Here is an 18,226-nt window from a genome sequence, read left to right on the forward strand (position 1 = left end):
AGAAGTAGTTTAGCTCGTCTGGTAGGCTTGTGTTACTGGGCAGCTCTCAGCTGTACTTCACTTTGTAGTCTGTAATGGTTTGCAAGCCCTGCCACATCCAACGAGCGTCAGTGCCGGTGTAGTACGATTCGATCTTAGTCCTGTATTGATGCTTTGCCTGTTTGATGGTTTGTCGGAAAGCATAGCAGGATTTCTTATAAGCTTCCGGGTTAGAGTCCCGCTCCTTGAAAGCGGTAGCTCTAGCCTTTAGCTCAGTGCGGGTGTTGCCTGTTATCCATGGCTTCTGGTTGGGGTATGTACGTACGGTCACGGTGGGGATGACGTCATCCATATACTTATTGATGAAGCCAATGACTTATGTGGTGTACTCCTCAATGCCATCGGACGAGTCCCGGAACATATTCCAGTCTGTTCCAGCAAAACAGTCCTGTAGCTTAGCATCTGCTTCATCTGACCACTTTTTTTAATTGATTGAGTCACTGGTGCTTCCTGCTTTAATGTTTGCTTGTAAGCAGCAATCAGGAGAATAGAATTATGGTCAGATTTGCCAAATGGAGGGCGAGGGAGAGCTTTGTACATGTCTCTGTGTGTGGACTAAAGGTGGTCATGTTGTACTTACCTTAGTTACATCTTCACACCACCATAAAGTAATTGTTGTTGTGGTTGTGTTGTTCATTAGATATAGTATGTCAATGACCTTTGGAGCCAGCTGATAACAGACGGTATCAATACCTCTGAAAGTGTAACAGTTGACTCTTCTCTCTCCATGGCAGGACGTGCTACAGACCCTGCTCTCGGGACTGTGGCTCTGGGGGTTCCCCTCTGCTACTGCAGTACAAGCTGTTGACCCTCCCCCTGGGCATCCCAGCCAATCACAACGTGGTGCGCCTGTCTGCCTTCTCGGAGGGGGGGGTGTTGCAGGAGATAACATCCTTCACCATTCTGGAGCAGGGCAGTGAGGGGGGGGAGGGGGCAGGGGGGCAGATGTTTGGCATCAGGGACGAGGCAGGCAGGGGCATCATCTTCACCCTGCGGCCCCTGCAGAGGTCAGGCCTGGTGCGTCTGGGGGTGCAGGCCACCACCCTCTCCACACAGGGCCGCATCACATACCAGAGCATCTTCATCATCTACATCTCCATCTCTAGATACCCCTACTGAGATGAGCCCCCCCCAGCTGGAGGCTGGAACTGACTGTGTGTGCCCCTGAGAGGCCACTGACCCCTCCTTCACCAACCTCTGTAGAATCAGGCCCACAGCCTGGAGGCCTGTGAGACAGAGCGTGCTAACCAAGCCAAGAAAGCACTAATCATGAGACAAGGCAAACAGTATTAACACTAAGGATTTCATGGATATTTGGACCCCCATCTCTGGTGCAGTAAGTAAACTGTATTGAAATGGATCTTAAACTGTGGGGACACAATTTTGCCAAAATCTGTTATTGTAAAGAAATTGACCTTTTATAAGATTTGTTGGATTCATTACAATGAACACTCCAAATATGGTCCTGTAGCATTAGAATGGTGTGTAGTTATTTACATTGTGATAATGCTACAGGTGTGGCAATATTATTTTATCCCAAGTGTTTTTCTATCATTTTTCAAGTAATTGTTGTCTCTTGAACCAGCTATAAGGTGCTATTCTGAAGGTACTTGACAGCTTTGTTGAATCAGTAAGGCAAATGGTGTTTGCATTGCAAGAACAAATTGATAAGAAAACATTGCTTCACCTGGCCTGGACTAAACCATCTTAAGCAGGAAGTACAAGACCGTTTGAGATTGATTGCACTTATCGGAATCTGTTTTGAATGGAGTTGGCCTCAGGTAGTAGGGCCACAATATGGACATCAGAGAAAATGTCCCTTTCTGCTTAAACCGGTTTAGTCATTAGACTGTAGTATTCTGATTTAGCCATCCATCTTTCTAAATGTGTTTCAAAGGTGCAGGGTTAAAAACCATGGAGGGGAGGAAGTAGCAAAGACATTGTGCTGAACTAGAACTGCTCATTTGTAAACCAAAAGCATACTCAATTAGTATTATACATGGAAACACACCCCAAAATCAAAGATAATTTGCAAGTGGAGAACCACATTTAGTGGGTGTTTGCAGGGGTGGACTGCGACAAGCAATCAGAGCATCAATTTCCTGTTATAAGGTACATGCAGCTATGTGATACATTCACCACAACACTTATTCCATTGTTCACCCCCTTAGACCATTAATGTATTTTGCAAAAAGGAACATTCATAACTTATATACAGCGATTAAGATATTCGTAACATAATTTCTGACATCAACCCAAAGTTTTGAACTGTTGTAAATGTATCCTACACAAAAAAAAAAAAAAACGTTTTGCGGAATACTGTGGAATGGAATTACAAACATGACAAGAGGAACTGATGATGCACTACCCAATTTCAAAATGGCACCTTGTGCACTCTACTATGACAACTTTCAAGAGTAAGTTTAAAGCCAGGCTGAGTTCTTAACAACAAAAAAAGAAAACGTTTGGTTGTCAGTTCTGTTCCCTGAACGGGTTCCAACTCCTGTCTCTAACCTGACAAGCTATTTAATGAAATATGTTACCTAATCATTTTGTAGCCATTAGTTCAGTGGCTCGTTGACAAATTTTATAGAAATTATGCAATTGGTGATTTTGGACCATTGCTGATGCCCTCGACAACCCTCAGCAGCCAGTACCTAATACAGTACATATTTCAGTAGGCCCTATACCACAATAAACTATTTTGTCCCTTAAACCTAAGAATTGAATACTTCACCAGCTACAGTACCAGTCAAAAGTTTGGACACACCTACTAATTCAAGGGTTTTTCTTTATTTCGACTATTTTCTACATTGTAAAATAATAATGAAGACATCAGTACTATGAAATAACCCATATGGAATCATCTACAGTGAGGGGGGAAAAGTATTTGATCCCCTGCTGATTTTGTACGTTTGCCCACTGACAAAGAAATGAGCAGTCTATAATTTTAATGGTAGGTTTATTTGAACAGTGAGAGTCAGAATAACAACAACAAAAAATCCAGAAAAACGCATGTCAAAAATGTTATAAAATGATTTGCATTTTAATGAGGGAAATAAGTATTTGACCCCTCTGCAAAACATGACTTAGTACTTGGTGGCAAAACCCTTGTTGGCAATCAGAGGTCAGATGTTTCTTGTAGTTGGCCACCAGGTTTGCACACCTCTCAGGAGGGATTTTGTCCCACTCCTCTTTGCAGATCTTCTCCAAGTCATTAAGGTTTCGAGGCTGACGTTTGGCAACTCGAACCTTCAGCTCCCTCCACAGATTTTCTATGGGATTAAGGTCTGGAGACTGGCTAGGCCACTCCAGGACCTTTAATGTGCTTCTTCTTGAGCCACTCCTTTGTTGCCTTGGCCGTGTGTTTTGGGTCATTGTCATGACCCCAAAACAATCTTGTCCCTGACATCCTTGGAGAGCTCTTTGGTCTTGGCTATGGTGGAGAGTTTGGAATCTGATTGATTGCTTCTGTGGACAGGTGTCTCTGATACAGGTAACAAGCTGCGGTTAGGAGCACTCCCTTTAAGAGTGTGCTCCTAATCTCAGCTCGTTACCTGTATAAAAGACACCTGGGAGACAGAAATCTTTCTGATTGAGAGGGGGTCAAATACACTGCTCAAAAAAATAAAGGGAACACCTAAACAACACATCCTAGATCTGAATGAAAGAAATAATCTTATTTAATACTTTTTTCTTTACATAGTTGAATGTGCTGACAACAAAATCACACAATAATCAATGGAAATCCAATTTATCAACCCATGGAGGTCTGGATTTGGAGTCACACTCAAAATGAAAGTGGAAAACCACACTACAGGCTGATCCAACTTTGATGTAATGTCCTTAAAACAAGTCAAAATGAGGCTCAGTAGTGTGTGTGGCCTCCACGTGCCTGTATGACCTCCCTACAACGCCTGGGCATGCTCCTGATGAGGTGGCGGATGGTCTCCTGAGGGATCTCCTCCCAGACCTGGACTAAAGCATCCGCCAACTCCTGGACAGTCTGTGGTGCAACGTGGCGTTGGTGGATGGAGCGAGACATGATGTGCTCAATTGGATTCAGGTCTGGGGAACGGGCGGGCCAGTCCATAGCATCAATGCCTTCCTCTTGCAGGAACTGCTGACACACTCCAGCCACATGAGGTCTAGCATTGTCTTGCATTAGGAGGAACCCAGGGCCAACCGCACCAGCATATGGTCTCACAAGGGGTCTGAGGATCTCATCTCGGTACTTAATGGCAGTCAGGCTACCTCTGGCGAGCACATGGAGGGCTGTGCGGCCCCCAAAGAAATGCCACCCCACACCATGACTGACCCACCGCCAAACCGGTCATGCTGGAGGATGTTGCAGGCAGCAGAACGTTCTCCACGGCGTCTCCAGACTCTGTCACGTCTGTCACGTGCTCAGTGTGAACCTGCTTTCATCTGTGAAGAGCACAAGGCGCCAGTGGCGAATTTGCCAATCTTGGTTTTCTCTGGCAAATGCCAAACGTCCTGCATGGTGTTGGGCTGTAAGCACAACCCCCACCTGTGGACGTCGGGCCCTCATACCACCCTCATGGAGTCTGTTTCTGACCGTTTGAGCAGACATATGCACATTTGTGGCCTGCTGGAGGTCATTTTGCAGGGCTCTGACAGTGCTTCTCCTGCTCCTCCTTGCACAAAGGCGGAGGTAGCGGTCCTGCTGCTGGGTTGTTGCCCTCCTACGGCCTCCTCCACGTCTCCTGATGTACTGGCCTGTCTCCTGGTAGCGCCTCCATGCTCTGGACACTACGCTGACAGACACAGCAAACCTTCTTGCCACAGCTCGCATTGATGTGCCATCCTGGATGAGCTGCACTACCTGAGCCACTTGTGTGGGTTGTAGACTCTGTCTCATGCTACCACTAGAGTGAAAGCACCGCCAGCATTCAAAAGTGACCAAAACATCAGCCAGGAAGCATAGGAACTGAGAAGTGGTCTGTGGTCCCCACCTGCAGAACCACTCCTTTATTGGGGGTGTCTTGCTAATTGCCTATAATTTCCACCTGTTGTCTATTCCATTTGCACAACAGCATGTTAAATTTATTGTCAATCAGTGTTGCTTCCTAAGTGGACAGTTTGATTTCACAGAAGTGTGATTGACTTGGAGTTACATTGTGTTGTTTAAGTGTTCACTTTATTTTTTTGAGCAGTGTACTTATTTCCCTCATTAAAATGCAAATCAATTTATAACATTTTTTACGTGTTTTTCTGGATTTCTTTGTTGTTATTTTGTCTCTCACTGTTCAAAAAAACGTACCATTAAAATGATAGACTGATCATTTCTTTGTCAGTGGGCAAACGTACAAAATCAGCACGGGATCAAATACTTTTTTCCCCTCACTGTAGTAACCAAAAAAGTGTTAAACAAATCAAAATATGTTTTATATTTGAGATTCTTCAAAGTATCCACCCTTTGCCTTTGACAGCTTTACACACTCTTGGCATTCTCTCAAGCAGCTTCATGAGGAATGCTTTTCCAACAGTCTTAGCACTTGTTGGCTGCTTTTCCTTCACTCTGCGGTCCAACTCATCCCAAACCATCTCAATTGGGTTGAAATCGGGTGATTGTGGAGGCCAGGTTATCTGATGCAGCACTCCATCACTCTCCTTCTTGGTAAAATAGCACTTACACAGCCTGGAGTTGTGTTTTGGGTCATTGTCCTGTTGAAAAACAAATGATAGTCCCACTAAGCGCAAACCAGATGGGATGGTGTATCACTACAGAATGCTGTGGTAGCCATGCTGGTTAAGTGTGCCTTGAATTCTAAAATTCAAGGCACAAAATCACTAGACAGTGTCACCAGCAAAGCACCACCACACCTCCTCCTCCATGCTTCACGGTGGATCCACACATGTGGAGATCATCCGTTTACCTACTCTGCTTTCTCACAAAGACAAGGCGGTTGGAACCAAAAATCTCAAATTTGGATTTATCAGACCAAAGGACGGATTTCCACCGGTCTAATGTTTCTTGGCCCAAGCAAGTCTCTTATTATTATTGATGTCCTTTAGTAGTGGTGTCTTTGCAGCAATTCAACCATGAAGGCCTGATTCACACAGTCTCCTCTGAACAATTGTGTCTGTTACTTGAACTCTGTGAAGCATTTATTTGGGCTGCAGTTAACTCTAATGAACTTATCCTCTGCAGCAGAAGTAACTATGGGTCTTCCTTTCCTGTGGCTATCCTCATGAGAGCCAGTTTCATTATAGCGCTTGATGTTTTTTGCGACTGCACTTGAAGAAACTTTCAAAGTTCTTGAAATGTTCTGGATTGACTGACCTTAATGTCTTAAAGTAATGATGGACTGTTGTTTCTCTTTGCTTATTTGAGCTGTTCTTGCCATAATATGGACTTGGTCTTTTACCAAATAGGGCTATTTTCTGTATACCACACCTACCTTGTCACAAGACAACTGATTGGCTCAAACAGATTTATAGGGAAAGAAATTCTACAAATTAACTTTTAACAAGGCACACCTGTTAATTGAAATGCATTCCAGGTGACTATCTCATGAAGCTGGTTGGAGAACTTTGAAGAATCTCAAAAAATATATATATTTAATTTGTTAACAATTTTCCGGTTACTACATGATTCCATATGTGTTATTTCATAGTTTTGATGTCTTCACTATTATTCTACAATGTAGAAAATAGTAAAAATAAAGAAAAACCCTTGAATGAGTAGGTGTGTCCAAACGTTCGACTGGTACTGTATAAGTTGATCCCCTCATCAGGCGGTTTGTTATGATGGAATGCAGTGTATATAAGACAGGATTCAAGACATATTTTATATTTAACAATATGGCATACTATTAGCATTATAATCACTATAAACCAGCAAACGATCCCTTTAGGAATATTATAGATACATTGTTGTATTGTTTGAAAATAAAATATAGAAATTAAGGATGCAAATACTGACCAAAAACAGTTTTATATGAATAGTGTTTTTGGCACATTTTGGGAAAATGTGGCTAATATTTTACAAAGATTATGTATTTTGGAAACCGGGCTAAATTGGTTTTGTTATCTGCATAATTTTAATAAATGTTTTTTGTATTATCATTAGACATATTCCACCTATTACAGTTTTGTTCTGATTGTTTAGGCACCATCTTTTAAACTATAGGCTATTTTTGCAAAACTCTACACACAAAACCTTACACCAAACCAGTAAAACATTATACATCTCTTACAAAAGCAAACAATTCTTGCAAAACTCTTCGAACTCTTTTAAAAAATGTGTGTTTTTGCGTCAATACAGTACACACAAACCATAATTTAAATAAGCACACTAAGCACCAATTACCCACTGATTGTATAAATGAAAAACACTTGTGGCTTTTTCTTTTTCTGTGTGCAGGGTATAGCAGTTTGCAATAACGTTTTGTCATACATGTAGTAAACACACATACACACAGGTATCCAAATGTGTAAAGTATGGATGTGCATTCCGAACATAAACACACCATCAATACAAATAAGGGGGAAAAGTTTTGTTTTTTTCTCAATGTTCTAACACTCCTCAAACAGCAAAAGCGCAGTAGAAGAAAACAAACATTTGTGCTAGAAAAAAATAACATGTTATTTTGGGGCTACATCTTACCTTTGTGGGTCTGGCCATAAGACTTCATCCACATAACATGCGATGTTGTCTTGAGCTAGGCAGCGTGGAAAGTATCACCTGGAGTGGCGTATCCAGGCTTGGCATGACCCCTGATCGATGTCTCCACAAGCCTCCTCCACTGCCTGTAGAAGGGATATGCGTTGTTGGGGATGGTGATAATACACCTTCCAACGCCATGCAGAGAAGAATTCTTCAATAGGATTCAAGAACGGAGAGTATGGGGGGAGATTGAGTGCGATGAAAAGTGGGTGACCAGTGAACCAATTGCGGACCACAGCAGCTCGGTGGAAACTAACATTGTCCCAGATGATAGCGTACCTGGGCTGCTCTGGCCCCTGGTCATTAGGGATTAGTCTGTTGTGGAGGGTGTCCAGAAATGTGATAATGTGTGCAGTGTTGTATGGGCCTAGGATTGCATGATGGTAAAGGACGCCGTTTTGACTAATAGCCGCACACATTATGTTAATACCACATTGTCCCGGGACGTTGGTTATGGCACGGTGTCCGATGATATTTCTGCCGTGGCTCCTTGTTTTTGCAAGGTTGAAACCTGCCTCGTCCACAAACATTAGCTCATGATGTACTGCATCTGCTTCTAGCTCCATGACTCTCTGAAAGAGACAAGACAAAACAATGTAGCACAGTATGAAAAGACAGGGATCAGTCAATATGATGTAGTACAATACACTTCCAGATCCAGTACCAATGATAGGATAGTATAGATACATATTCATATCTCAGTTGTTTTACACGGTCTGAGTTTCTTTTGAAAGGGACTCTGTACATCTGCTTCATCCTAATTCTAATGAATTTCAGTAGACGAGACAGAGACTCACTCTTGACATTTTGGAATATGGTGTTATCTGCCATTATGTGGTCCTGCAGTTCTCTGAGTCTGATGCAGTTATTTGCAATGACCATATTTACAATGTGGGTCTCCTGCTCTGGGGTGAACAGTCAACCTCTTCCAACAGATACTGGTTTTCTTGCAGTTCTGTAAAAACATTTGAATGGTTTTAGTGATAGATCCTTCTCATGAAGGTTCAGTGCATATTACTGTACCAGTAAGACTACAGCACTTACAGTTACTTACCGGTTCTCATTTCGAAATATCCAGATGATACCTGCAACAGTATAGAGGCTCAGATTTGGTTGAACTCATTGCCCAGCCTCCCTCATGCTCATCCCATGGTTGACAACATGATCAACCACAGTCGCTCTGATTTCATCAGTTATTGTTTTCCTGACTCCTCTTCCCCATCCTCTCCTTCTCCCTGTCCTACTTCACCTCCTCTTTCTCCTCCTCTTACTTCTTCACCTCCTCGTTCTCTAGTTCTCATCCTTCTTACTTTCTGTCCAATATTGGCCTCCATTGTTGTCCAAACCAAATGTTTACTGTGGCCTATTTATAGTGCTCAAGCTCTGATTTGTAAGTGAACTCATTATCTAAAAGTGTTTTCACATGTATCAATGTGGAAAGGCAATTGGCGAAATAGTGTAGCAATGTAGAGACTAATGTTTACAGTTTTGCTAGAAGTGTGTTATTAAATTGCAAACTGAGTGTAAAGCAGCGAGTTGTTTACAGTTTTGCAAAAAGTGTGTTATAAAATTACAAACTGAGTAATGCAGCGAACGTGCATTCCGTTTGGCACCGTTGGTAAATGCATTGGCTACAAGTGTCAATGATTTCAGAGATGGTGCTTCAAGAATCACTGTTAGTGTCTAAGCATTTAGAAAAAAACTGTATTGAAAGAGTTCTGGCAGTGTCAGACCAATCCAATCAAAAACATTGGAGCTGTTTGGCTTCTATATTGGCAAATGTGTACCCTATGTTTAAATCAGCAATAGCTGGTTTTCATTCAATGTGGTTTTCAGTACATTTATCTATATGAGGCCCGATTCAGACTTAGGAAATGTACACCTTTCCTACGCATGCCTTTCCTACACACTGCTCAGTAGTTGTTATTCAGACTTACCTTATGCAGGTGTTTAACGGGCTTTGCAGGCGTGGCTCCCTGGGCTGAATACATTTTATTCAACTGCTGAAAACCCTCCCACTTGCTAGTCAACAGATTTTCTCATGGAGTTTTCATTCAGTTGAGTTTTCACTACATTTATCTAAAGCCATCCCTTTAAAATTAGGCACACCATTAATAAAAAAAATCCTCATACTCACTAGAATATATGGAGAGCATAGTTCAGAATATTAGAGATCAATTAAAGAAAGCCATGTAAATACTAGGGCCGGGACAATACCAGTATCGTGATACTTGTTCGTATCATGGCAAGGAAACAAAACACGAAGTGGATTTAACTTCTTTAGGAAAACAGACCTAATTTTGGAACAAACATTATGTTGTCATCCAGAATCACATTTATTTGTTTTCCAAGCTATAGCACACATGATTTTACATCCTGCAGTTTTTTTTAAAGGGCCAAAGAGTTGGTCTGCTTCCTGTTTCATTTTTGCCATGGAAAAAACATTGCGATACTGGTATCGTCCAGGCCCAAGTAAATACAAGCATATTCATCTAATTTTCAGCACCAAGTGGTAGATTAAAAAAATACTCTGAATTTGTAAACTCAGGAAAAAAAAAGAAACGTCCTCTCACTGTCAACTGCGTTTATTTTCAGCAAACTTAACATCTGTAAATATTTGTATGAACATAAGATTCAACAACTGAGACATGAACTGAACAAGTTCCACAGACATGTGACTAACAGAAATGGAATAATGTGTCCCTGAACAGAGGGGGGGGGGGGGGGGTCAAAATCAAAAGTAAGTCAGTATCTGGTGTGGCCACCAGCTGCATTAAGTACTGCAGTGCATCTCCTCGTGGACTGCACCAGATTTGCCAGTTCTTGCTGTGAGATGTTACCCCACTCTCCACCAAGGCACCTGCAAGTTTATGGACATTTCTGGATGGAATGGCCCTAGCCCTCACCCTCCGACCCAACAGGTCCCAGACGTGCTCAATGGGATTGAGATCCGGGCTCTTCGCTGGCAATGGCAGAACACTGACATTCCTGTCTTGCAGGAAATCACGCACAGAACGAGCAGTATGGCTGGTGGCATTATCATGCTGGAGGGTCATATCAGGATGAGCCTGCAGGAAGGGTACCACATGAGGGAGGAGGATGTGCGTTCCTGGTGTAACTCAGGCAGTTGTTGTTGCCATCCTGTACCTGTCCCGCAGGTGTGATGTTCGGATGTACCGATTGGGGTGGTTAATTTCTTTGTCTCTCCTCATTTGATAGTAAACTTATCACACAAGTCAGAGTTATACTTAAACTAAATCTTTAATCATTTAATAAGGGGGCAGGTCAATACAACGCACGCATATAAAGTGAATTGATTGAGTGCTCTACGATAATGATGGCTGGTCGACGATTCACGCTCAGATGATTCATTGAGAGCCACGAGACAAAAGTACAAAGGTCTTTTTATAGCCAAGATACACCCCTTTTAACCTACATGACGAACAACAGATATATAGAATGGGTCTCAAGGTTAAGATTTGTGTGAAAGATACTGTCTGCTATTTTATTATAGGTATCTGCTGTGTCAACAGTTTTCATTGTGTAGAGACCAGTGTCTGGCCCCGTATAGAACAAACATTAACTCATGCTCTGGAATGCTCTTTAGGTTTTGTCACCCAAAAAACATGGTAAATCTCCTGTCAGTGTTATCTCCCAGAGGCCCATCCTCAGTAGACACACACACACACAATATATAGAATACTCTGTTGAATAAAACAACCATTTCATGCAATAAAAGTATTATAACAATCTTAAAATTTTTCCACCATATGTTCCTGTGCAGGTGTTGTTACACGTGGTCTGCCACTGCGAGGACGATCACCTGTCCGTCCTGTCTCCCTGTAGCGCTGTCTTAGGCGTCTCACCGTACGGACATTGCAATTTATTGCCCTCACCACGACTGCCATAACTGTGACCTTAATTGCCTACCGTCTGTAAGCTGTTAGTGTCTTAACGACCGTTCCACAGGTGCATGCATATTCATTAATTGTATATGGTTCATTGAACAAGCATGGGAAACAGTGTTTAAACCCTTTACAATGAAGATATGTGAAGTTATTTGGATTTTTACGAATTAACTTTGAAAGACAAGGTCCTGAAAAGGGGACGTTTCTTTTTTTGCTGAGTTTATATTATTTAGCGTTAGGAAAGTATTTATGAATAATAATAAAACTTTAAGCACGAAATATATTGGTGAATAAAAAATACAATGGTTTGGTTCATCCTGAAAGTTGCCATATTCAAATTGTTCAATCCATGAAATATTGGAAGGTGAGAAAAGTGTACAATGGGGTTGAACAGTAGTCCTATAAATCTACCCTAATAATCCTCACTAATCATGGAACTGTGCTGACAATGGTCCAGTCGTCGTGAACTGTGCACCAGGCTCCAGGTTTTAACCTCTCTGGGCTAGGCGGGACAAATTCGTCCCACCTACGTAACAGCCAGTTGAATCCTGTGGCGCGATTTTCAAAACCTTTGAAATGCTATTACTTCAATTTCTCAAACATATGACTATTTTACAGCTATTTAAAGACAAGACTCTCGTTAATCTAACCACACTGTCCGATTTCAAAAAGGCTTTACAACGAAAGCAAAACATTAGATTATGTCAGCAGAGTACCAAGCCAGAAATAATCAGACACCCATTTTTCAAGCTAGCATATAATGTCACAAAAACCCAGAAGACAGCTAAATGCAGCACTAACCTTTGATGATCTTCGTCAGATGACAACCCTAGGACATTATGTTATACAATACCTGCATGTTTTGTTCAATCAAGTTCATATTTATATCAAAAACCAGCTTTTTACATTAGCATGTGACGTTCAGAACTAGCATACCCCCCGCAAACTTCCGGGGAATTCGCTAACAATTTACTAAATTACTCACGATAAATGTTCACAAAAAGCATAACAATTATTTTAAGAATTATAGATACAGAACTCCTCTATGCACTCGATATGTCCGATTTTAAAATAGCTTTTTGGTGAAAGCACATTTTGCAATATTCTAAGTACATAGCCCAGGCATCACAGGCTAGCTATTTAGACACCGACCAAGTTTAGTACTCACCAATATCAGGTTTACTATTATAAAAGTTTAATTACCTTTTGTTGTCTTCGTCAGAATGCACTCCCAGGACTGCTACTTCAATAACAAATGTTGGTTTGGTCCAAAATAATCCATCGTTATATCCGAATAGCGGCGTTTTGTTCGTGCGTCCCAGACACTATCTGAAATGGTAAATCAGGGTCGTGCGCATGGCGCAATTCGTGACAAAAAAAATCTAAATATTCCATTACCGTACTTCGAAGCATGTCAACCGCTGTTTAAAATCCATTTTTATGCCATTTTTCTCGTAAAAAAGCGATAATATTCCGACCGGGAATGTCCATTTAGCTAAACAGAGGAAAGTAAACAAAGCTTTCGGTCGACGCGGGCACGAGCCTGAGTCTCACAGTACTGTAACCAGCCACTACCCAAACGCGCTACTTTTTTTTCAGCCAGAGCCTGCAAAGCCACGATTCCGCTTTTTGCCGCCTTCTGAGACCCTATGGCAGCCGTAGGAAGTGTCACGGGACAGCTAAGATCCTCACTCTTCAATAAACAGAGACAAGAAGAACGACACCTTGTCAGACAGGCCACTTCCTGCCTGAAACCTTGTCAGGTTTTTGCCTGCCAAATGAGTTCTGTTATACTCACAGACACCATTCAAACAGTTTTAGAAACTTTAGGGTGTTTTCTATCCATATGTAATAAGTATATGCATATTCTAGTTACTGGGTAGGAGTGGTAACCAGATTAAATCGGGTACGTTTTTTATCCGGCGGTGTAAATACTGCCCCCTAGCCCTAACAGGTTTTAAACTGCTATGTGTTGCATAATGATTCAAATAGGCTACATAACCTAAATTATTGCACAAGTTATCCATATGATCCACTATTGCTACCGAACTTCAGGAACAATCACACAAATGTGACAGAGGAAAGAAAAGTAAACGATGTAATGGAATGATGAACAACAATAAAATCTAGTGACAGACAAATGTATGTGGGTATAACTGACGTTGGCTACTGATAGTGGCTAATATTTAGCACAATACAAATTGTAAAAAGTAGTCTGTGCATATAATTAAAACATTCTAGAAATCATAAATCAACTTGGTAGGTTTTGGCGCTATACTATCATTTGCGCATGGCTACAGAAGCCTATAGCTTGGGTCAAATATAATACCTGCAAGTTATAAGGCCAGCATTTCATAAACTCCGATGTGGAAAAGTTTTGTTGATATGCTTCAGTTTGCTGCCATATGACTGGTTTCAGAATAATTGTAATATATATTTACAATCCCCTTATCCAAACAGCTTCAATTTACTTAACTCATCAATAGCTCTTATCAATTTGTAAACTACAGTGCATGGAGAATGGTGTTATTTCTATCGGGAAAATTAAAGTAGTGCTGTTCCACTTGGAACCGACAGGTTTCTCGAACATATTCACCTTTTCATCGTGCATAAAGGTGGTGGAATTAAGTCAAGGTCAGAATATGGCGTATCTGTAGAAACACCTTAATTTCTTTGATCTCCACCCCAAACAAATATCGGGTGAATAGCATGCTATTCTCATGTTTAAGTTCAAGGTCATAATACTCGTAGAGAGAAAAGTGCATAAAAAGGGAATTAGGACCATTTATGCATGCTTAACTCGTCAGAATTACCCCCAAAGAGCTTTGAATCTTGAGTCACCATCATTAAGTATTCACCGCCAAGTCAGTCATTGTGAGTCATCCCAGGTTTCAAAATCTATAAAGTAGAAATAAGTCAGAGTCAAAATGTGTCAATTAAAACTTTTATTGTATAAAAAAAATTATATACACTAGTTTTTCATTTGCTAGTATATATTGTTTTTCCTTAAGGTCTCAGTATTAAAAAGATAATTACCATTTTGCACAAAAAAAAGAGACAGGCCCATTGGGCTAAAAATGGACCAGCCCATCTGGCATCGAACCACAGGAACAATCACACGAACGTGACAGAGGAAAGAAAGATGTAATGGAATGAGGCAAAATGTATGGAAACTAACACTAAAGTGACAGTTATAAATGCATGTGGGTATAAACTGATGGTGAATACACATTAGCAGTTTTTGTTTGCTGGTAAATCCATTTTTTCCTTGAGACCGAATTGTGATGGCCAGTCCACCTCCGGGTGTTTGAAACAGGAAGAGAGGAATCAGATGAATATATTTTCAATGTTTTTTCAATTCAAAGTCACTTAACAAATAATGATACACTCTCACAAACAGTAATAGTACACACCCATATACACAAATGTCAAATTGAAATGAATGTTACTAATTATTCAGTAAATTATTGATAATTGCTGAATAATTGGCTTTAAACTTTACATCCTTTAATATAACGGCACCTTTTTTATACACAAGGGGAGGTCCTTGGGACAAGTTAAAAACAGGTTTGTCAAATAAATGACAGAGTTAACCAAAGTGTCAAAACTGAGAATCTAAGCCATTTTTGTCTGATATTTACTACCTTAACATATGGAATTGTTTAAAGATAGCTAGATGGTCCATGTAATTACTGTTTTATTTTAGGACTCCTGGGGGTATAACAAACAAATATGTATTTATTTGTATTGTTATGAAACATTGAACTCATAGCAGCGCACTGAATAACACAAATACATAGCAAAAAAGATAGGCCAAAAATAAATCAGAAGGAAGTATGGTTTGGAGTGTCTGAAATGCATCAGATAGGTATTGGAAAGCTCAGGAAAACATCAGGGACGATCATAATGCAGTAATTGTCCATTCACTCCCATTCATTTCATCGCGCAGTCATTTTCTGCTGAGTTAGGAGGTGGTTGACCTTTACCTTCTAACGAGTCGTCAAGGCTTGGCTAGAGCAAAACAGACTATTATGCATATGTCAAGAAACGAAAATGACAAAAGAATGTCAAAATCAGATTTGCATCATCAAAGCAACAGTCCAGATTTCCTTAAAGTGTTGTCAACATTTTGAACCAGCTCCTTTTCATATTCCCACAGCTTTTTGTCCACAAGCAGCTGATCTTTAGTGAGGCTCCCTTGCAGGGGAACTCTGACGTGTACTAGCCGACACACATCAGGTGGTACCCAGAAGGTCTCCCCTAAAGTCTTCAACACAGAGTGAACAGATGTCTGTACTACATGTCTAGGGTTGACAATCAGTTTGGTAGGGTTGATAACAGCTTCTCTCGAGGGTTCTCTGTAAATATGCTCCAGGATATTAATCCCTGGAATGTCCCTCCATTGTGGCAGTTTGAACTTGCCACTGTCTTCATAATGGTTTTTGGGGAATATGTGATTCTCGATGACGAAGACTCCTACTCTGGGGTGCTGGTGTTGAAGGTCCTCCAGCAGTAGATGCAAATTGGCATGTTGGTAAGGCATCACGATCTCATCAATGTCATGAAGAAGTACATACTTCGACTGGTACATGTATCTATAGATGCATTCATTCAGAGTGGTCAGCTGCCCATAGTAGTGGAGATCTCCTTTGTGCTCCTCAAACCTCCAGCCTTTGGATGGGTTGAGGAACTGATCAATCGGCCATTCTACTATTTCCAGTATACCCTCTTCCCTGTAGTGAACTAACACTGGTTCCAAGTCCTGACCACAGCTGGTGTTATAGATAACCACTTTCTGCACCCCAAGGAGTTTGTACATCTCCATAGTTTGGACAAACTGCAGGACATTGTTGTAGCCCCCGAAAAGGTTGGAGATGCACACTGTAAAGTTGTATGGAAATCTCTTCTCCTCTCTCAGATCATTGTTTTGTATGGACAGGAAGTGCTGGTTTTGGGTGGCTTTGATATCTGAATGTATTGATATAGTGACATGTGTCACATTATACATAGATGGACTCTGGCACAGCACATCTGTGGTCACAAAGGGGAATCCAAAATGGTCGCTGTGCATCTCCACCTGTGCCACTGAGGCAGGAAAGCAGCCATGTCCACCACATAAAAAACAATGAAGTGGCTGGAGATCATCTCTTCTGATTATACTAATGATGCGGATTGCTCCATCCACTCTGTGGTCTTTGTAGGCAGACACCATTAAATGCGTTGTGTCTTTAATCTGAGTTATTGTTTGATCACTTATGAGAATTTGCCAATGTATTTTTGCAGGGTATTTGTTTGTATTCAATTTGATATATATGGACCATGTCCAATATAAACATACCACTGCAAAGAATATTAGAAGACCAAATTTAAATTTCAGCATACTGTAGGCTATGTCCATCAAAATCCAGCTCTGTGATTCCAGACCAGACCTATTGGGGGAAGACATCGTTTATTGTTTAGAGCTCAAGTTCTCTTTTTTTTTTATATATATACAGTAGCTAACCAATGCAACTTTGTCCTTGTTTTTTTATTTGCGGACTCGGATGTGAATATTTTAACACTGCAACATCCATATTAAAAAAATGTAGAATTTTCCAAATTAGGCTTTTTTCGATGGGATGCGCATCAACAGAATGTTTTCACTCCAGTGCAGTAATAATACGAGCGCTTTATTTCCAGATGAAGTTAACTATGAGGAAACACTGGTAATTATAATAACAGATTTTAAACGTAATAAGGTAGTTGTGCGCTACATATGCTTTTTTATCAGCGTAGCCTAACATAAATTCGAGGAATCAATGTATTTACAATTGTGTTGATCAAATTAACCAAAACAATCAAACATACAAAATGTCCCATTTAATAATAAATGCGTAGGCCACATACCTTATTCATTGATGTTTCTTAGCAGGTGACACACGCTTTCATATTTCAACGTCTCCACATGGTGGACTCCGAGCTAGTGATGGGTCGTTCTCGAACGAACGGCTCTTTTTCAATGGATCAAGAACCGAATCGCATCTGTGAAAGAGCCGTTCAATTGGCTCCCTGATTTTATAGGCTACTGCTTGAATAATCTTCCTTTTTTTGCAGGCGATCTAATAATTCCGTCTGGTTAAAATTGATTTGAACTCACATATCACGATCTGACATAATGGTAGTCCACTTTTTAGGCTTTACATTCGAGATGTGCTATTTTTCATTTTAAGCACTCGTCACCAGTGGATCCATATGACCAGGGCTGGCCGTCGTTATCGCACACACAGAATCATTTACAGTACTTTCCCATGTAGCCTACCTTAAATAATCATTAAAATAACGGGTGACAAGAAGTAGGCATACTACTGGCTTGATGCTTTAAAAGCTTATTGCCTCTAATTGGCAGCTGTAGTTTCGCCGGTAGGGAGAAGGGCGGTTGAAGGGGGTGGGATGTGTGAGGAAAATCTACCAATGCAGGTGCTTCTACACCTGCATTGCTTGCTGTTTGGGGTTTTAGGCTGGGTTTCTGTACAGCACTTTGAGATATCAGCTGATGTAAGAAGGGCTATATAAATACATTTGATTTGAAAACTGCACGTGAACGGCA

At 41.0% G+C, this 18,226-nt stretch overlaps 2 protein-coding genes across 2 annotated transcripts in view; one reads left to right on the plus strand and one right to left on the minus strand.

Moving 5' to 3' along the window:
* The window catches only part of LOC106579900 (hemicentin-1), an 83,394-nt gene extending 80,759 nt beyond the window's left edge, over positions 1-2,635 (plus strand). The window contains exon 81 of the mRNA XM_014160253.3: positions 774-2,635. Coding sequence (XP_014015728.2) covers positions 774-1,158 — 385 coding nt within the window. The 3' untranslated portion in view covers positions 1,159-2,635. The remainder of the gene's footprint in view (positions 1-773) is intronic.
* An 11,935-nt stretch (positions 2,636-14,570) lies between these two features.
* LOC106579899 (uncharacterized) lies at positions 14,571-18,007 on the minus strand. Its single transcript, XM_014160251.3, has 2 exons — positions 17,527-18,007; positions 14,571-17,069 (listed from the first exon to the last, which is right to left on the minus strand). Exon 2 carries the CDS (start codon positions 17,036-17,038, stop codon positions 15,728-15,730), a length of 1,311 nt encoding a protein of 436 aa, XP_014015726.1. The 5' UTR covers positions 17,039-17,069; positions 17,527-18,007; the 3' UTR covers positions 14,571-15,727.
* Between the last annotated feature and the right edge of the window lie 219 nt (positions 18,008-18,226).

This window comes from Salmo salar, chromosome 20, assembly GCF_965601325.2.
Source record: "Salmo salar chromosome 20, fSalSal1, whole genome shotgun sequence".
Taxonomy (NCBI): Eukaryota; Metazoa; Chordata; class Actinopteri; order Salmoniformes; family Salmonidae; genus Salmo; species Salmo salar.

Coding starts and splice junctions, on each gene's coding strand:
- LOC106579899 (XM_014160251.3), bottom strand. CDS start 17,038: ATGGACATAGCCTACAGTATGCTGAAATTTAAATTTGGTCTTCTAATA.